This window comes from Physella acuta, unplaced genomic scaffold (assembly GCF_028476545.2).
Source record: "Physella acuta isolate Inbredline_101_S28 unplaced genomic scaffold, ASM2847654v3 ptg000555l, whole genome shotgun sequence".
Classification (NCBI taxonomy): domain Eukaryota; kingdom Metazoa; phylum Mollusca; class Gastropoda; family Physidae; genus Physella; species Physella acuta.
The window spans coordinates 96,164-117,095 of NW_026732074.1; the positions used below are offsets into that span (position 1 = coordinate 96,164).

General features: G+C 37.5%; 2 protein-coding genes across 6 annotated transcripts in view; both read left to right on the top strand.

Moving 5' to 3' along the window:
• LOC131946367 (histone demethylase UTY) overlaps positions 1-12,559 on the top strand; it is a 78,564-nt gene extending 66,005 nt beyond the window's left edge. For 4 of the 5 annotated variants that reach the window (XM_059307076.1, XM_059307077.1, XM_059307079.1 and 1 more), the window contains 13 exons: positions 14-822; positions 1,205-1,304; positions 1,533-1,603; positions 1,847-1,978; positions 2,162-2,235; positions 2,633-2,838; positions 3,221-3,335; positions 3,863-4,007; positions 4,350-4,534; positions 4,636-4,762; positions 6,822-6,989; positions 7,144-7,176; positions 8,568-12,559. In XM_059307076.1, coding sequence (XP_059163059.1) covers positions 14-822; positions 1,205-1,304; positions 1,533-1,603; positions 1,847-1,978; positions 2,162-2,235; positions 2,633-2,838; positions 3,221-3,335; positions 3,863-4,007; positions 4,350-4,534; positions 4,636-4,762; positions 6,822-6,989; positions 7,144-7,176; positions 8,568-8,618 — 2,216 coding nt within the window. In that variant the 3' untranslated portion in view covers positions 8,619-12,559. The remainder of the gene's footprint in view (positions 1-13; positions 823-1,204; positions 1,305-1,532; positions 1,604-1,846; positions 1,979-2,161; positions 2,236-2,632; positions 2,839-3,220; positions 3,336-3,862; positions 4,008-4,349; positions 4,535-4,635; positions 4,763-6,821; positions 6,990-7,143; positions 7,177-8,567) is intronic. The other variant, XM_059307078.1, reaches the window with a different exon arrangement.
• A 1,282-nt stretch (positions 12,560-13,841) lies between these two features.
• Positions 13,842-20,138, top strand: LOC131946347 (heparan-sulfate 6-O-sulfotransferase 3-B). The gene is made up of 6 exons (XM_059307052.1): positions 13,842-14,373; positions 15,304-15,458; positions 17,678-17,833; positions 18,497-18,691; positions 19,023-19,137; positions 19,703-20,138. The coding sequence occupies exons 1-6, from the start codon at positions 14,068-14,070 to the stop codon at positions 20,036-20,038; spliced, it is 1,263 nt and encodes a 420-aa protein (XP_059163035.1). The 5' UTR covers positions 13,842-14,067; the 3' UTR covers positions 20,039-20,138.
• Positions 20,139-20,932: the final 794 nt, after the last annotated feature.

The following is a 20,932-nucleotide window of genomic DNA, read 5'->3' on the forward strand; positions in this document are numbered from 1 at the left end:
TATTGCTCGGCAGTTGGTCCAGCCCTCCCCTCATCCAGTTTGTCGCCACTAGGGATTGGCGCTCTACCAGGCATGCATTCATCCAGCTCCCAGTCTCTGATGGGTGGAGGCTTGATGAGCCCACTAGAGCCAAGCCCCTCCAAGATGCTGGACGAGAAGTTCCCCTTCTCCTCCCAGGACATCGCCATGGCCGAGGATGTTTTAGCCCAGATGGCCGGGGACCGTAAAGGGAGCTCATCTTTATCATCATCACCCTCCCTAGGTTTACCCTCGTCTGAGGGGGCGTTGGCTGCACTCACTCACCTCACATCCTCATCTCTAGACAACCAAGGCAGCAAAGACTCGGGCACCGTGCCCAACAGTTCCAACAACACCAGCAATGGGAACACCCAGGGAAGGACAACCCCAAGTGGCCAAGGGCGGTTAACTCCGAGCTCTACCTCCGTACATTCCTCCTCTCCCCAAGGCTCGACACGAGGCGACGGTGAGAGCAACTACGACGAGGATGAGGACGACCTGAATAAAGACAGCAAGTACTCCAAAGACATTTTCACCGTCTGCGCCACCAAGGAACTGGGACTGGTCCTCAAGCGCAGCTCAGTCGACGCCTCCCTGCTCCAGAAGGAAGTCCGTCCAGCTGTGGTCACTCTGGATACCAGCATGAGTGGGTCAAAGATCATGGAGTTGACTAAAGGTCAAGGGTTAATCCATTCAAATCTAAGCAGCATCCTGGGTGAAGATCACCCTCCACCTCACCCCCCACCAGCGCCAAGCCCACCGTTACCTAAAGATTCATTGAACCCACCTACTCCCAGTGTCTATGTAAGTCCCACCTTAGTGCTAGCTTATGTTTTTAGTAATCATACATATATATAGATATAGATGTATATATAAAGTATTTTTGGTTCAATTCTAGTGCTTGTAAGTTAGATCTTAAACCTTCTTTAGAGACAGATATAACTAAATTTTACAATAGCTTGATTTCAAGTCCCTGGTGCATAGAAATTTTTAAGAAATTTAATATTAAACAATTTTTAGCATCATAAAATATTTTTAATCTTACATTTTCAACTGATAAGACTAGTGTTGTACATTTGTTTTATTTACTTTAATGAATGTTGCCTGTTACTGAACATGATTGTAAAAAATGTATTGGACCTTAATGAATGTTGCCTGTTATTGAACATTGTTTTTTTGTTCATAGCTGGACAATAAGAAAGATGCTTTCTCCATCCAACTTCAGCAATTCTGTCATCAACAGCCTGTGGTTGTTATACGTGGCATTGCTGGGGCATTGAAATTAGGTTGGTCATCTTGTTTTGTGTGGAACATTTAGTGTATTTACGTGTAACATTTAGATAGTGTATTTAAATGTAACATAAAATGTAACATTTAGATAATGTATTAAAATGGAACATTTAGTTTATGTAAATGTTCCATTTTAATACATTGTCTATTAAATTAAAATGTAACATTTGGATGTAACATTTGAAAAACAAGTTGAAAATATTGACCCAAATGATATTTTTCAGATTTAGGTTTGTTTTCCACCAAGTCTTTAGTAGAAGCCAACCCTGACCATCCAGTTGAAGTACGAACACAAGTAAGTCCCACACTTGTTTTTCTAGTCCTGAACACCTTAGATCAGTTTTTAATGCTATTAGAAATTGAAATTAAATGTAGTTATCAATTAGTAGTAGATGCTGTATTCTGTTAGACCAGATCAACCTAGCTCTTCACTTTATTATTGGGCCTCCTGATTGTATTATGGATTTTTTTTAGCTTCTCTTAGATTAGATTTACAGACTCCAGATACTAAAGCCCACATGTTTTTTCTGTACTTTAGAAGCAGCAAGCACCGGATGAAAACTTTGACTCCTCAGGCAAGAGACTCTGGTACTGTGACAGCACAAGAGGCGTCACGACGGTGGCAAAGTATGCGCAGTATCAAGCCTCGTCTTTCCAGGAATCTTTAAGGGTAATTTACCAATTCTAAGTAGTGTAGGCATTATCAAGTTTTCTACAAATCATTTTGTAACAAGTTTACACATTTTTCCTTAAATTTGAATGGGATTGAACATGTTTGAACTAGACTTTCAAGAAAGAATACTTAACTGTTTGGGTTGAGGAATGAGAATTAAATTGGAATTTTTTTTTTCAGGAAGAGCAAGAGAAAACAAAAGGGACTGTCAAAGATTCAGACAGTGATTCCAATTCATCAGTCACATCCAAGCGGTAAATATTGATCTCTATTGGGTGGATTAAACTGTTTGTGAACTTGGTGATCAATTTAATTATTGATTCCCAGTTTTTTTAAGGGATTTTTTTTTAACTTTCCAAAACAATCATGTCAATTATTATTTAGAGGTAATTTGTTGTAAGATGTAACTAGTGTAAGTATTAGATTGTAAGTAAGATGTAACTAGTGTAAGTATTAGATTGTAAGTAAGATGTAAGTAGTGTAAGTATTAGATTGTAAGTATGATGTAACTAGTGTAAGAATTAGATTGTAAGTAAGATGTAACTAGTGTAAGAATTAGATTGTAAGTAAGATGTAACTAGTGTAAGAATTAGATTGTAAGTAAGATGTAACTAAGACTTAGATTGTAAGTAAAATGTCTCCTGTCAACAGGAAAAGGTGTAAGACCATCAAGTTTGGGACCAACGTGGACCTGTCTGATGAGAAGAAATGGCGGACACAGCTGCATGAACTCACCAAACTGCCATCCTTCTGTCGTGTGGTGTCTGGCAACAACATGCTCAGCCACGTCGGGCACACCATCCTGGGCATGAACACAGTGCAGCTGTACATGAAGGTGCCCGGCTCCAGGACCCCTGGTCAGTTGATGTCCAGTCTGTTTTACCACTAGTTACCACATCCTACTTGATCACTGATTACCATATAACACTGTCCATGGCATATTATTTTTAAAGTAATGTTAGGTCAAAAAAGTTTCTGAGTTCAGTCTCTGTATAAATAAAAATCTTGAAATTAAATTAATCTGAAATTATATAACATTCTAACAAAATTCAACTTTTAAAATCCTGGTTATAATTTCTAGATATTGTTCTCTATTAAATACAATTAAGACTATACACAAAATGTATGTCTTACACGAATAATTAACCAGTACCTGTACACATTTGTAAATCAATTTAACTTTTGACCTGCTGTTACATGTTACCCTATGTTTCAACTTGTTTGTCTCTTGTGTGTCAGGTCACCAAGAAAATAACAACTTTTGTTCTGTGAACATCAACATTGGGCCTGGTGACTGCGAGTGGTTCTCTGTGCCTGAACAATACTGGGGGGTTATACAGGAAATGTGTGAGAGGTGAGTTCAGGTGGTGGTGTACGGGGGGGGGGGAGGGGGGGTTATACAGGAAATGTGTGAAAGGTGAGTTCAGGTGGTGATGGTGTAGGGGGGGGTATACAGGAAATGTGTGAAAGGTAAGTTCAGGTGGTGGTGGTGTAGGGGGGGAAGGGGGGGGGTCATACAGGAAATGTGTGAAAGGTGAGTTCAGGTGGTGGTGGTGTAGGGGGGGAAGGGGGGGGGGTATACAGGAAATGTGTGAAAGGTAAGTTCATGTGATGGTGGTGTAAGGAGGCGGGGCGCAGGTGGTGGTGTATTGTGGTGTACGGGGGGAGGGGGGGTTATACAGGAAATATGTGAAAGGTGAGTCCTGTTTACTGCAAGTACTACAGACATCTCCCGCATTGGTGTTGGTTGTAGTCTGATTAGTAATGTAGGTTATACTGGGTGCTTGAAAGGTGGGCCAAGCTAAAATTTGTAGTTTAAAAAATGTTAGCTGATGAGTGTAGTATGTCTTCTATATGTATCCTACCTTGTTTTGTCTGTAGGAATAATGTCAACTACCTCCATGGCTCCTGGTGGCCAATCCTGGAAGACCTGTATGAAGAAGACGTACCTGTCTACAGGTTCATCCAAAAACCTGGAGATCTGGTGTGGATAGGACCAGGGACTGTACACTGGGTGCAAGCCATTGTAAGTGCTGTCATATTTCCTTAATGTGTCCATTAGCTTTCTGATAGGCTTAGAAATGTTTTTAGTTTCCTTTTTACATTTGGCAACAAACAAAACCCAATAGTTTACATCAGTGTATAAGAATAGCCAAATCTATTCTACAGCATCTTTGATTTATATTTTTCTAATAACTGAATAGTTCTGTGTGTATATTGTCTCCCAATATATAAACTTTGTTATTCCATTGGGGTTAAAAAGTTTTTTTAATTAATACTGTCACCCCCCCCCTCCCTGTGAGTTGAGTCCCCTACACTCCAATGTTTGAGCATGATTCCAGTGGGTTAATAAGTTTGTTGTCTACAGGGCTGGTGCAATAACATAGCCTGGAACGTGGGGCCCCTGACCTACCGCCAGTACACCCTGGGGGTGGAGCGCTATGAGTACAACAAGCTGCAGAGCTACAAGTCCATTGTCCCTATGATCACACTCTCATGGAACCTTGCTCAGAATGTTGGCTTCTCAGATCCTAAGCTATACAACGCCATTAAGTGAGTTCACTACTGATTAATTACTTATTGAAATCTTAGAGTTGTGAAATTTAGAATTATTTCTATTCATACCTTGTAACTCTGTACCACCCACTTTTCAGGACAACGCTCATGCGCTCATTACGGCAAGTCCGCATGACTTTAGATATTGTGGATCAGTTAAAGAAGGAAGTGAAGTGGCACGGACGGACATCAGATGAACCTGCCCATTATTGTGAAGAATGCGAGGTAAATGTCTTTGTCTTCAATCTTAAGAGTTGTAAGTTCAAACAAAGAGCTGACACTACAGAGGCTTAAGTAGTTCTCTACCATGTATATAGATTGTTCCATTAGCACTAAGTCTTACACCTGTTTTCCTGACTTGAATAACTCATATGAGCAAGTTGGACTATGTCCTACAGTACAGGGAACTGAATTCTAGATTTTTCATTCACTAATGCTCTGCTCTTCTCTTGCTTATTCCCCTTTGTATTTTGATATGTTTGTCATTCCAATATTATTTTATAGTGGATTTAAAACCAGCCATTTTATTCTTCTCTATTTAGGTCTTTGGTATATTTGTCATTCCAATATTTTTTATAGTGGATTTAACACCAGCCATTTTATTCTTCTCTATTTAGGTCTTTGGTATATTTGTCATTCCAATATTTTTTAGAGTGGATTTAACACCAGCCATTTTATTCTTCTCTATTTAGGTCTTTGGTATATTTGTCATTCCAATATTTTTTAGAGTGGATTTAACACCAGCCATTTTATTCTTCTCTATTTAGGTCTTTGGTATATTTGTCATTCCAATAATTTTTTAGAGTGGATTTAAAACCAGTCATTTTATTCTTCTCTATTTAGGTCTTTGGTATATTTGTCATTCCAATAATTTTTTAGAGTGGATTTAAAACCAGCCATTTTATTCTTCTCTATTTAGGTCTTTGGTATATTTGTCATTCCAATAATTTTTTAGAGTGGATTTAAAACCAGCCATTTTATTCTTCTCTATTTAGGTCTTTGGTATATTTGTCATTCCAATAATTTTTTAGAGTGGATTTAAAACCAGCCATTTTATTCTTCTCTATTTAGGTCTTTGGTATATTTGTCATTCCAATAATTTTTTAGAGTGGATTTAAAACCAGCCATTTTATTCTTCTCTATTTAGGTCTTTGGTATATTTGTCATTCCAATATTTTTTAGAGTGGATTTAACACCAGCCATTTTATTCTTCTCTATTTAGGTCTTTGGTATATTTGTCATTCCAATAATTTTTTAGAGTGGATTTAAAACCAGCCATTTTATTCTTCTCTATTTAGGTCTTTGGTATATTTGTCATTCCAATAATTTTTTAGAGTGGATTTAAAACCAGCCATTTTATTCTTCTCTATTTAGGTCTTTGGTATATTTGTCATTCCAATAATTTTTTAGAGTGGATTTAAAACCAGCCATTTTATTCTTCTCTATTTAGGTCTTTGGTATATTTGTCATTCCAATAATTTTTTAGAGTGGATTTAAAACCAGCCATTTTATTCTTCTCTATTTAGGTCTTTGGTATATTTGTCATTCCAATAATTTTTTAGAGTGGATTTAAAACCAGCCATTTTATTCTTCTCTATTTAGGTCTTTGGTATATTTGTCATTCCAATATTTTTTAGAGTGGATTTAACACCAGCCATTTTATTCTTCTCTATTTAGGTCTTTGGTATATTTGTCATTCCAATAATTTTTTAGAGTGGATTTAAAACCAGCCATTTTATTCTTCTCTATTTAGGTCTTTGGTATATTTGTCATTCCAATAATTTTTTAGAGTGGATTTAAAACCAGCCATTTTATTCTTCTCTATTTAGGTCTTTGGTATATTTGTCATTCCAATAATTTTTTAGAGTGGATTTAAAACCAGCCATTTTATTCTTCTCTATTTAGGTCTTTGGTATATTTGTCATTCCAATAATTTTTTAGAGTGGATTTAAAACCAGCCATTTTATTCTTCTCTATTTAGGTCTTTGGTATATTTGTCATTCCAATAATTTTTTAGAGTGGATTTAAAACCAGCCATTTTATTCTTCTCTATTTAGGTCTTTGGTATATTTGTCATTCCAATATTTTTTAGAGTGGATTTAACACCAGCCATTTTATTCTTCTCTATTTAGGTCTTTGGTATATTTGTCATTCCAATAATTTTTTAGAGTGGATTTAAAACCAGCCATTTTATTCTTCTCTATTTAGGTCTTTGGTATATTTGTCATTCCAATTATTTTTTATAGTGGATTTAAAACCAGCCATTTTATTCTTCTCTATTTAGGTTGAGGTGTTTAACATCCTGTTTGTCACAAAATGTGAGGGTCAGTTCCTGGTCCACTGTCAGGACTGTGCCCGTAAGGCTAGCCCTACCCTCAACAACTTTGTCGTCCTCAACCAGTATTCTAACGATGACCTCATACAAATCTATGACAGATTTAAAATACACACGGTGAGTGGCGTCCATTTTTTCTCTAGGGTACTTTAAGTAGTGATAAATTAAATGAATTTATATTTTAAATTATGTGTGTTGGAAATAGTTAAAAAAAAATTAAAGTAAGATTTTCTAAGTGTTGTAACATGGTTAAATGTTTAACTCTTAACAGGAGCCTGCAGACTCATCTAGTACTGAATCAAATGTATCACTTACTTGCCCCTTAGTTGTTACCCCCCTTACTCCCACCAAAGGAACACAATTAGAAACTGCTCAATCCCACCCTTTTCCTATGATTCCTTTAACTAAAGGCAGGATGGGTAAATCCAATACCAAGCATAGGTCTAAATAAACATTTCAAAAGGTATCTTTTTACAATGCCAATACTTCTGGCAGTACTAACAATCTAAAGAAAACATTTTCTCCTGCCAAGCAATTCTTCTGTAAAACATAACAAATTTTGTTCATCTCATTTCCTTTATTGTTCAGAGTTAACTAATTCAGTAACTTCTTAAAATAAACTTTAATGAAGCGAATAAGATGTATATGCCAGTTGTCCAAAAACTTAAAAATTGTTATACTTAAATAAAATAATCAGTTTGTCAAGTTTTTAACTTCGTCAGTTCCAAGTTTTTACTAACTTTTTTCACAAATGTATTCAAATGTTTCACGATACTTACACAGATAATAAATGAATATGAAACTTATATTGAGTGTTTCACAATACTTAGATAATAAATGAATATGAAACTAAAATTGAGTGTTGCACAATACTTAGACAGATAATAAATGAATATGAAACTTATATTGTTTCACAATACTTAGACAGATAATAAATGAATATGAAACTTACATTGAGTGTTTCACAATACTTAGACAGATAATAAATGAATATGAAACTTAATTTAGTGTTTCACAATACTTACACAGATAATAAATGAATATGAAACTTAAATTTAGTGTTTCACAATACTTACACAGATAATAAATGAATATGAAACTTAATTTAGTGTTTCACAATACTTACACAGATAATAAATGAATATGAAACTTAAATTTAGTGTTTCACAATACTTACACAGATAATAAATGAATATGAAACTTAATTTAGTGTTTCACAATACTTACACAGATAATAAATGAATTTAAAACTTAAATTTAGTGTTTCACAATACTTACACAGATAATAAATGAATATGAAACTTAATTTAGTGTTTCACAATACTTACACAGATAATAAATGAATATGAAACTTAATTTAGTGTTTCACAATACTTACACAGATAATAAATGAATTTAAAACTTAAATTTAGACTTTCTCTTTCAAGTCCAACTTTCTGTCCCTGCTTACCTTCCTAAAAGTATTATTTACAACTATTTTAATTCTGCATCCCTGTTTGTATCTCCATGTACCAAGCTTTTTTTCTAATTTTCATAGATGTTTACCTTTAATTTTTTTATCTGATTTATTATATCAGTTTGGTTAAGTTGTATGATTCAAAAACACTGTTCAATGATACTTTTAAAAAGAATTATATATTTGTTAAATTTGATGTTTTAAAACAAATTATGATTTGAAATTTTTCATTTCATCAGCCTCAACAAGGACACCAGCACTCTATTTTTGGGATGGGGATGTACAGTTGATCAGTGATGTCATCTAGGGGAGATCACTCAGGATATCATGCCAGTCACCAGCCCCCCCACCCTCTCATTTGATGCTGTATCATTTAGTTCACATTTGTCAAGTCAGCAGGTTACCTCCCTGCAGATCTTTTACTTGCTGACTCTTGCTTTGGTAAACCTCATCAGACATTTCTTAGCACAGGAATATACAGGGATGAGCTGTGGATTAGGAAAATCTGCATAACAGGCTATTTCTCAAATACACATTCAGATTATCAGTCAAATGTAATAAAGTCAAAATTCAAATGACCAGCCCTATGTAATGAAGTCAAAATTCAAATGACCAGCCCTATGTAATGAAGTCAAAAATCAAATGACCAGTCCAGTGCTTGCAAGCGCCACCCCCTGACATAATCCATCAAACTGAAGCTTTGAGCTGCAACAGTCTTTCAACTTTGTGTGACCAAATGTGAGCTTATCAACTCACCTGCTGTCCCATCGCAAGCCAAATTGTTTACACTTTGGTCTCATCTAATTTATAACTCACATCCATACGCATCATCAGCGTTTCATAGGTTTTTCTAATAAACCGCCATCTATATTTATACTTGCCCGATAATGCAACTACATAGACTAGCCAGGGATGTTGTCAAATGCTGAATATCTGGCAGCCATTGCTCATCTGTACACATCCATATGTTGTAACTGAGGTAACGTGTGTATGTTCATGGACAAATCTTCCAGTCGTGGATGACGTGAGACATGCCCTCATCATGGATAAGGACCAATACCACTGTGAGTGCCATTAGGATGTGCTGTGTGTCCGTGCTGTCTTAATGCTGGCGGGGAGGATATTCAACCGCTGCTGGAAATTTTAGCGACACCACCGTTGTCTTAACATTTTCAGGCCAGCAGAACTGGATATTTTCTGGTCAGTTTGACTAAAAAAAACAAGGATGTTAATAAACAAAATTCTACTGTCATTTCCATACACAATTTTAAGGACTTTTTCACTTCATTATTGTAATATTTTAACTTAATACAATTTGATTGCTGATTGTAATATTTATAAAACTTTTAAAAGTATAATTTTACTACATGAAAATTCCTATTTTACCTTAATTTTGTCTGTCCATTCTCTTTGCTCAAATAGAATAAATCTTGTGTTTGTTCCGTAGAATAAACTTTTTTATATTTTATTTTTAACATTTTTCACTTTTTGTATAACCTCACTCTTGTCACATTTTTAGTGTAAGCAAAGCAGCCATGCAGTAAATGAAATACCTGGCATTTTATTGGCTGATTAATATATAGTTTGTTGATGGCCATTTTGTACCTAATGATAAGGTTGCCCTAGCTCTTAGCTTTTATAATGGATAGAATTTGAGATGTGGGTTTGTGTGTACATTTGGATTTTAACAAACTTTTTAAAACTTTTTTTTTTAAATGAATGAGAATTCTACTTGATCAATATATTTGTTGCATTGTAGAATGATTGTGACCAATATTTCTTGCACTATAAATGGGTGATTTTCTTCTGCTACATGTCAATTTACAAGATGAATATACATAGTGTTGAATAATAAGGTCTGTCGACGCTAGTGAAAGAAATGGCTGTTTTTAGCTAGATGAGTTTTTACTGCAGTGGTCTTAACTTATAGACTTGACAAATGGCAAAGCATTTTTAATCTTCAGTGGCAGCAAATACCAACAAATCATCTGTATAGCTCAACCATCTTTTTTTTAAAGAACAAGTTTTGTTTTTATTTATTTCATGCTCATTCTTGTTTAGAGCAGAAGATTTGAATTGAGTTTAGAAGCTATAAATAGACTGAAGACCAAGCCAGTAGTATAAAGCAGAAGATTTGAATTGAGTTTAGAAGCTATAGACTAGAGACCTAGCCAAAAATGTGGAACAATATTCTATAGTTATTCTGTATGTAGGTTTCCTTACAAAAGATGATTGCATACAGTTATTACTTGACAAGCTAAGGTCCTTGATTTGATCTACTCATTACTCAACCTGCTAGGTACTGAAGTTGTCAGCCACCGCTCAGCATAGATAAATATTTTGTTGCTGTCTGTAGTTTTATCTTGAACAAAACATGAACTGTGTCTAAAGGCCAGCTTAACTTATTTAATAATTCAGATGTATTGCAGTTTATGTATAGTTTACACTGCAGCCTAGTATGAAATGGCATTCATATCCAGTTTATATATATTTACATAACATAGTACAATATACTCTAGCCATCATATTTTTATCTAACTTATTCTCTTTCCTGTAAATAGTAAACATATATTAAATAGATAATGAAATTATGTCAAAATTAACAGTATATCTGGGTTTTTAAATTTTGTTGCCTTTTTCTGATGTGTATTGAATGAATTTGTGTATATATGTAAAGTATACATTTCTCACCAAATCTAATCATAATTTATAGTAATTGACAGTAGGTGGTTTAATGACAATATGGCCATTTTATTTTTGTCTTTGATATAAAAGTTTTGTTAAAAATATTTGGGAACTTTAATTTTCATTTTTTTTCTGTATGTAATATAATTTTAAACTTTGTTGAAATTTTTTATTGAAAAGTCAATTTAGAGTGTAATTTGATAAGTTGGCCTATTGTGTATAATCCAGTACTTGTATACTGGGAAGCTGAACATGCTTTGATCTCATTATTTTATTGACGGTATAGTCTGTTTCAGCTTTAACTTAATTAGTTTGACTAGCTTGTCCAATCTTGAAAAATTAGTTGAACCTTTATTACTGGAGACATGTTCTCCAAACTCGCATATTTGTCCACATGTTTGACCCATGTCCTGTTCCACTGAGTGACATACAAAATAGAAGTGTTGATAGAGTTGTGTGTTGATACTATTGGAGTTGTCACAGGTGTGTTGATACTATTGGAGTTGTCACAGGTGTGTTGATACTATTGGAGTTGTCACAGGTGTGTTGATACTATTGCAGTTGTCACAGGTGTGTTGATACTATTGCAGTTGTCACAGGTGTGTTGATACTATTGGAGTTGTCACAGGGGCAAGTTGTTTGATGTAAAACTGTTGACTTTTCCCCCCGTTGATTTTGTTTTTGAATGTTGACAAGACGTGGGTAATTCATGAGATAGCTGTCATTGGTTCTCTCACTGTGGTAGCCAGTAGCAACCGTGCCACCAAGAAAACAAAATGGTGGCGGTTTTTATACTGCTATTACCTGCCAGCTGTACAGACTTGTTTCCCTTGATTTGTTCCCTAGTTTAATTTCCCAACCAAATTTTTAATTTCCTCCCGTTTTACTGTTACTGGCCACCACTGAAGCGGAGATCGTCATTGGTCCATGACCTTTGAACCGGTGAACTCTGCTCTGTTGACATCCTCTAGCTCTAAGGGAGGTAAGTTTTGTTCATCAGCCCCCGCCGTGTTTTCTGTTAGGTATTTGTTCAACTGGTTCCTACCACTGTGTCCTTGAATAGAGCAGTCGTACATGCTTGTGAATGGAGAGGTGGCCACTTTTAAATATTTGATGTACAGCCATACACGGGAGAGATTGTAGAAAACTGACCAGGACATTTGAAAGATTAAGTTAATTAAGCCTAATGAACTTACTGTTTGATTCCATTTAGCACCAGACAGAAATAAATTTTACAATGACGTATTTTTTTTAATCAAAAATACTTGAATGTCATTTTTCATTATCTGAAATACTTGTATGTCATTTTTCATTATCTGAATAGATTGAGAATGCCAGTTTTGATTATCTGAATGAATTTTTATTTTTTAAAAAATTATTTGTATGTTTTTTATGAGAAATACTGAACGACTATTTTAAAATGGATTTTAAAAGTTACTGAAAATCTTTAAGCAGAAAATTTTATATTTTTAGCTGAAAAAATGGTTTGGCTCGGGTTTTTTTTTTTTTACTTCTAGTTTGTTGCGTTACAGTAAATAAAAATATATTTCACTAACTTGTGAGTCATTCGTTTTTATTTGCTTACTTTGGGGAGTCAGATTTTTGTCTGAGTCAGTCTAAAGTAGTGTTGACTCCTTGTTTGAAAGATGGGCTATAACTGCCGAGGGTATTGGCCGTAGGACTTGCTGCACAGATCCGGATATTATTGGTGGATGTTTTATCCTGATCCACATCTGCTCAGGTCAACTTTGTAACATGGATGTGATTGATTTTGGACGGACAGAAAGCTGAAAAGTCTGTTCATTAAGGCAGTCGATTTTGGTGAGTTGGGTTCAATCATTTATCATAAACATAACCTATTTTTTAAGGGTTGGCATATGGTTAAACATGGATTGAAATCTACCCAGATCGTTAACAGTGTTGCTTCCAGACTTTTTTCTCCGGGGGGGGGGGGGGGCGGACACTGTTAAATGTATATATTTTCTATATAAATTCATAAATTCCATTTTGTTCGGGGGGGGGGGGAAAGCGGGTCTATGAACCTGTGCGCACCTACAGACATCAACGTGTATCGGTAGAAATGTGTACGAGATTCGATTGGCTGTACCCTAACCCCTACTTGTTGAATAACCGTCTTTGATCAGTTATCATCAACCGCCGCTGATTGACATTAAAGTCAATACAACCCCAGATAGTGGAAAATTAGTGGGAAAAAATCTTTGTCACAAACTTGACATTAGTAGCCATGTAGACATACACACAACGTTGTGGTGTGAGCATTAGTGTTATCTGTGTACACTGGTCAGGGTGTACAACGTTGTGTGTACAATGACCCGTATGTATTAAATGTGTACAAAATGTGTTGCTTAAAATCTGAGTAAAACATTCTTAAAAGTAGTATTTCTCCCCATTCTCCCCCCATCCCCCCCCCTTTGTTTCACACACTGACAGCACGCGGTTTTTGATGCATGCTTTGTTTTTAAATTTAAAAAAAAATTAAAGTAGACTTACATTATTTTTAAAACTTAAATATCAATTTACTAACAAAAAATTTAAATCCCAGACTAGATACTTTCTTACCCGATCCCGTACCCTGTCCATCTTAAAGTCCTAACCCCTCTCCCAGTGAGTGTGACGTTAATGTTGAGGCAGTATAAAGTAACAACTGCTGTCGACTTTTTGCATCTCCCATACACCACAGAAATTTAAAACGTCGTTCAATACCATAAACCATGGTCAGGGTGAGGGCGATATCGATTCAACTTCTCAAAACTTCAATCTCGTAACTCGTGTACTAAAAACCCCACTATAAAACGTCCGAGTGAGTTAATGGGTGTGAACTTCTCTTGATTTACGTCCCTTGTTGTAGCAATCTGCTGTATCTGTGTGTAATATTCTGATTGCGTGGATTATGTTCTTACAAGATGGATGTATACGTTCACTACTTTAGCGACCAAGTTCTGATCGCTCATTGATTCGTTTTTGAGTATCGGTGATAGTTTTTAATTTTTCACTTATGGGCTATATATAGAATGTGGGGCACGCTAAGTTGACATGAATCGGATTCTTCGTGTCGTCACCATGTCGAACTTGCCGCGTCTGATGGCCTTTCAGATTCTCGTCATTCTGTGCATCGCGGCGTACCTTTACAAGAGGGTGACGCCCAGCGTCGCCCTGACGTCATATTATGTGAACGGAAGTCGAGGCGCGGTGGACCACGGGTTCTGGAAACGGTTTGGGATCGAGTCTGAGTGTAGAAGGTTTATAAGAGCCGATGAGGGCGGGGTGGTGCTGGATGACGTGCAAGCCTATCGGTCAAACCTGCTCATCACGCACAAGTTCACGGAGCAGGAACTCGATGTAAGTAGCACGCATGCGCAGAGTGACGCAGGTGGGTTCCGCTAGACCACTGACTGATATTGGCTTTTGTTAGAAAGTACCGTTTAGCCTCATGAGACAATAGATTGTGTTCAGAAATTAAGTTGTTATTTTCTTTTGGTGCAGGCCAGTTTTAGAATGGCAATCTCTGCCACTGTTATTACAGATCATTGTTGTTGGCACACTTTGGGCAGAGATGTTCCTTCTTCTCTCTCGGCTTCCACGTGTTCATTTATGTCTGCTTGCTTCAGGTCTTGTTTGCAGACCTCTTTAAACTTTAGCAGTGATCTCCCTTGGGACTTGTACCATTGGTGAGATCCTCACAGAGGATGACTTTTGGGATTCAGCCATCTGGTATGCGGCAGACATAACCCAGCCAACAAAGTCTTCCCTGATGGACATTCTCTCAGCACTAAAGGAGATGTCGGTTGGAGACACGGACTTCCCATGGGACACCTAGGATGCGTCTTTGGTGTTCATTTAGCGTTCCTGGTGTGTGTACGTTGTCTAACACATAGAGCCACCATCCAACACTCCATCTTGTACTGTCTTCTGTCTCTACTTTCAGCTCCCCCCCCCTCCTACCCTTTCAGCCACCATCCAACACGCCCATTGCATTTCTTGGGTTAGTTCTCTGCGAGGGAGGGGGTGTGGCGGTGGCTTCTACTCTAAGACCAGTCTGGCTCTGTTGAATATCCATTCTTCGCGTGTGACAAATGCATTGGTATTTTCTTTCTAAGATTTGCCTTTTTATTGCTTTCTGTCCAGCGAGCCCCCACAGTTTTGTGTGTTCTATCTTGTCCTGTCAGAGTGTTTAAAATATATTCCTTAGACATTTGTTTAGAAATCTGGATTCTTTTTGTTGTTGCTGAAAAAAAAGTTTTGTAATAAAATCAATTCATTGCTCCCCAGACTCGGCCATTTCAATTAAACATAAACAAATCTGACGTCATCGTGGTTGTGCACATTCAGAAAACGGGGGGAACAGCTTTCGAGAACCATCTGGTGTTGGACACGATCGTCGACCCGCCGTGTAACTGTACCACCATGCCGGGTCAGATGAAAAGGTCAAGGTTGTCAAACTACTTTTTCTTAAGGGACAGTTAGTCCCCCCTTCTCTATTCCAACTGTCGTCATCAAAGGCCTGACACCCCTTCCCCTTAAATGACCCCATAATGTAGTTTTAGGGATTCTGTCTGCACCATGTAAAAAATGTGTAATTAATATTGTCATTACGACAAGTAACAAATTTAATGACAAAACAGTGTCTCCTCTATGGTTATGTAAATGCAGTGGGAGGAGCGGGAGTAACATCAAAGCAAAAAATATAAATATTATGGAGTGGGAATTGCCACTCTACTTGTGCTACTGGCCCCACCTTCCCTCCCCATAATTCTAAAGATAATAAACCTACACGAATGGTCTTCCTGTTAAGAATTCACTAGGTTGGGAACGGATCCTACACTACGAGACATATCCTGATTTTGGGAACTTGATAGTTCTGTTTAATCGAAATCTAGAAGGGAGGGGGGTGTTCTTTAAACGTGCAGTTTTAATTCACTCGTCATCAACGGCCAACGAAAGAAAAGGTATAACATGCTTACTTTGATTACCTTAAGTGGCTCATAGTTTCATCACAGAAGAAAGTCTACACCCCCCCCCCCCGCCAACGACATGGAATTTATATAGAAAACATACTTTTACGCCCTCAACCTCTCCTTAATTTAAAGTCCACCAGAATGGCCAGGGAGAATAAAACCATGAAAGTCACTACAATTGTTTTCCGGGATAAAATACACAATAGCGGGCAATGGGATGTAGCCTGGTAGTTTATTTATATTAAATAATATAACATCCCCTATCACCACAACACAATGACTCTACTGATCCAAATTAAAAATAAAGGTGTTTGGTAAATTACTATTATATTACTAGTAACCATTTGTTTGACTATTTCTATCCTTAATAAATCCGGAAGCCTTTTTGTACTTATTTCACAAACGTTATAAAATATTCAATTTTGGTTAAAAAAAATTCTATCTGGCAACCAAAATTTGGAACCATTTGGAACCAGCTTTTCAAGCCTATTAATATTATGTCTCAATAAGTTGAAGTATTTTGAGACATTCATTTTACTTAGTGTGTTATAAATCATGGTTCTAATTCTGCAAAAATAATTATTTTAAAATAGAACCTTTAGTCTCTGATTTTGATCGATTTTTACATGATCTAAATTCAAATTTTAGATTTTACATTATCTAAATTCAAATTTTAGATTTTTACATTATCTAAATTCAAATTTTAGATTTTTTACATTATCTAAATTCAAATTTTAGATTTTTACATGATCTAAATTCAAATGTTCGATTTTTACATGATCTAAATTCAAATGTTAGATTTTTACATTATCTAAATTCAAATTTTAGATTTTTACCTTCAGATGATAAATGTACAAGGTGTCTCCTATTTTGAATGAACTCTGAACTTGCGGGTCGTTTTAAGTCATGCTTTATATTTTTCAATACATGTCTGATAACTTGTTTACAACTGTAGGCCATCAAAGGGGGGGGGGGGGCACTTTGATATTTTCGGGGGGGGGGGGCGTCAACATTTTCCGGGGGGGGGGGGGCGGACAATAGTAAAAATATATGTTTACTATATAAATTCCATCTCGTTCGGGGGTGGGGGCGGCGTTAGACTTTCTTCGGGGGGGGGGGGGGGGGGGAGGGGGGCCTCTGCACCCCCCCCCCCCCCGCCCACAAAGAGATGCCTGGAAGAAACTCTGCAAGTGATGTGTTATTTGTTAGATAACTAAATGTGTGTTGGCAGGCTACTGTATGTGTGTTGGCAGGCTGCTGTAAGTATAATGTGTGTTGGCAGGCTGCTGTAAGTATAATGTGTGTTGGCAGGCTACTGTAAGTATAATGTGTGTTGGCAGGCTACTGTAAGTATAATGTGTGTTGGCAGGCTACTGTAAGTATAATGTGTGTTGGCAGGCTGCTGTAATTATAATGTGTGTTGGCAGGCTGTTGTAAGTATAATGTGTGTTGGAAGGCTACTGTAAGTATAATGTGTGTTGGCAGGCTGCTGTAAGTATAATGTGTGTTGGCAGGCTACTGTAAGTATAATGTGTGTTGGCAGGCTACTGTAAGTATAATGTGTGTTGGCAGGCTACTGTAAGTATAATGTGTGTTGGCAGGCTGCTGTAAGTATAATGTGTGTTGGCAGGCTGTTGTAAGTATAATGTGTGTTGGCAGGCTGCTGTAAGTATAATGTGTGTTGGCAGGCTACTGTGTACCTGTGTCAACGACAAAGGTCAGGACTGGATGTTCAACCGGCACACAACCGGCTGGACGTGTGGGGTTCACTCCGATCTGACGGAGACCGGCGCGTGTGTGGACCTCTGGTTCGGTAGCCAGGTCAGAGAGAACAGGACACGGAGGTGAGAGGTCACAGGTGGGCTAAGGTGTGGGTCACAGGTGGGGTAAGGTGTGGGTCACAGGTGGGGGTCACAGGTGGGCTGAGGTGTGGGTCACAGGTGGGCTAAGATGGGGGTCACAGGTGGGGGTCACAGGTGGGCTAAGATGTGGTTCACAGGTGGGCTAAGGTGTGAGTCACAGGTGGGCTGAGGTGTGGGTCACAGGTGGGCTAAGGTGTGGTTCACAGGTGGGTCTAAGGTGTGGTTCACAGGTGGGCTAAGGTGTGGTTCACAGGTGGGTCTAAGGTGTGGTTCACAGGTGGGCTAAGGTGTGGGTCACAGGTGGGCTAATGTGTGGGTCACAGGTGGGCTAAGGTGTGGGTCACAGGTGGGCTAAGGTGTGGTCACAGGTGGGCTAAGGTGGGGCAAGATGTGGGTCACAGGTGGGCTAAGGTGTGGTTCACAGGTGGGTCTAAGGTGTGGTTCACAGGTGGGCTAAGGTGTGGGTCACAGGTGGGCTAAGGTGTGGGTCACAGGTGGGTCTAAGGTGTGGGTCACAGGTGGGCTAGGTGTGGGTCACAGGTGGGCTAAGGTGTGGGTCACAGGTAGGCTAAGGTGTGGGTCTAATAAATATCTTTAATATCACGTTAAACTTGACAAGGTTGTGTGTGTGTGTGTACTCTCCAGATACCATTACGTCACCATGTTACGTGACCCTGTGACCCGATTCATCAGTGAGTGGCTGCACGTGCGTAGGGGCGCCACCTGGAAGGAGGCTCGACTCAGCTGTAATGGGAGAGATGCCACCCTCAAGGAAGTTCCGTTTTGTTTCAAGTATGGCACCTGGGTCAACGTGTCTTTGTCGGAATTCATGAACTGTTCGTAAGTAGAGTTTTGTAAACAAACATTTGGGCCCATTGATCTGTAGTTTAAGTAGATTTGTATATAAAAAAAAACATAGATCCCAATGCAGGACCGGATTTAGACTAGTGCCAACCATTGTTTCTTCCAGACTTTTCTTTTTCTCCGGGGGGGGGGGGGGGGGCACTTGAAATTTTCGGGGGGGGGGGACGACGACACTGGTAAAAGTATATGTTTTCTATATAAATTCCATTTCGTTCGGGGGGGGGGGGGGTGCCTGGAAGAAACTCTGCATAGAACAACTAAAAAATCAAATCATTGCTTGTCATGACTCTCTAGTTTCTCACTTCAGGAGTAACATGGCGTTTAACCGAATGACCCGGATGTTGTCCAACTTGAGTTTGGTCGACTGCTACAGACTGGATTCTAAATTGTCGCAAGAAGAGAGAAATGAGATTATGTTGCAGGTAGGTAACTCTTCGAGAATTTGTTAAGGTAGACAACTCCAAAATATTGAGTCATGGGCCAGGCTAGTAGTCAACTTTTGGAATGGAAGTGCAAAAATAAAAGATAAAAAGTAAATTTTAAAAAGTAGACCTGTTAAAATTTCGGCGTGAGATTTATTTTAATATTCCCAATTTTTAGTAAAATATTTCACGTAACATTCATATTCATCGACCAAACAAAGACCTACACCTAGTTAAATCATATAGGAACATCAGAATTTATTGTTTATACTTACAACTTAGGGCTAAACGACTACACGGTTGGCCTACGGATCTGAACTAAAATTTCGACACTTCTGCTTCAACCATATTATAAGGGTTAGGTAAAATAACTCTTATGTGTGAGGTATCAGCGAGACAGTGGTGTCATGCTTTATTGTTGATCTAATGTCTAATACAATTCAATGTCGACAAAATGGTGGATTTTTAATATCCGATTAGGGTTAAGCTAAGCAAAGAAACTGGATGTCAAAAGCTATGAAAACTTAAGTGAAATATTCAACTTTTTTTTTCTTTTGAAATATAGAGCGCCAAGGATAATTTGACAAAATTCTTCAAATTTTTTGGATTGGTCGAATACCAAGAGGAGGGACAACTCTTGCTAGAGAAAACCATTTTGGGGTTGAAGTTCAAAAACCAGATCACAAGCAAGAAATCGTCAATAGCTACTAACTACGCTATGCTTTCTGAGCACCATTGGAGCACCATTGTACAAAAAAATCTGTTAGATGTGCGGTTGTATCAGTTCGCTAAAGATCTTTTTTTACAGAGATTAAAAAAGTATGATATTAAAATAAACCCTCGTCAAAACGAGGCTTTGCGAGTAGAGCGAGGTTTTACTTATACAACAATAGGTGCATGAATGATAATTGTTACTAAAATTAAATTTGAGGTTCATTTATAAGAATATGATTGATAGATGAATGCAAAAGTAAGTGAATATGATTTAATTAAAATGGATAACAACACAGTTACCAGTTGGATTTATTTAGGCTACTCGTTTTTTTTTATGTATGTCTTTATCCCAAATCACAATTTGTTTAAATTGTAGTGATATTTGTTGAAACGTTATTGAAAAACGTACCTAGCCAACCTTAAGGTTAAACATCTGTCAAACCTGTAGGCGGTGTCAAGGGGGATGTCTGGGAGCCAAAAGCAGAGGCGTCACAAGGTAGGGTGTCAGCTGATGTGGTAGCTGATATTACCCCCCCCCCCCCCCATTAATGGTTCTACAAGTCTCTACATTCGAATTTCTCAACGTGAGGTAGGTTGTACTTTTCTGACGTCTCAGGGTGACCTTTGTAACGACCAGTTGGATGGTGAGTCAGCGTGATGTCATTTAAGGTCAGACACAGACTCACGTTACAGGTAACCTATTCGTGTCTATCTAGTCAGTCTGCTTACCTGTCCCAAAACTACTTACTGTGTAATGGGTCTAACGAAATAATTGTAAAATCTTTGCTAGAGTCAAAAGTGAAACATATAAATCTATTATTTAAATAAGCACCTTTCACAGCTCTCTAACAACTCAAAAAGTTAAAATTAAAAAACGAGAAATGTTTTAATGAATCAAACATTTATTATCAAACAAATTTATATTGAAAGGCATTTTTTTTTCCAAAAAACTTGAAACAACTTTTAAACATCCATAATTAGATAATCATCAATTATAGATAATCGTCCTGAATAAATGAACAATCCAAGTGAACAAATTGGATGAACACTCAATAATGGGATACAAATCTCTAGCAAACAA

Bases quoted from the DNA above. Each gene is read 5' to 3' on its own strand.
- LOC131946347 (XM_059307052.1), top strand. From the start codon at position 14,068: ATGAATCGGATTCTTCGTGTCGTCACCATGTCGAACTTGCCGCGTCTG. The intron at 14,374-15,303 runs GTAAGTAGCACG...ATTGCTCCCCAG, and splicing joins TCACGGAGCAGGAACTCGAT to ACTCGGCCATTTCAATTAAA. The intron at 15,459-17,677 runs GTCAAGGTTGTC...GTGTGTTGGCAG, and splicing joins ATGCCGGGTCAGATGAAAAG to GCTACTGTGTACCTGTGTCA.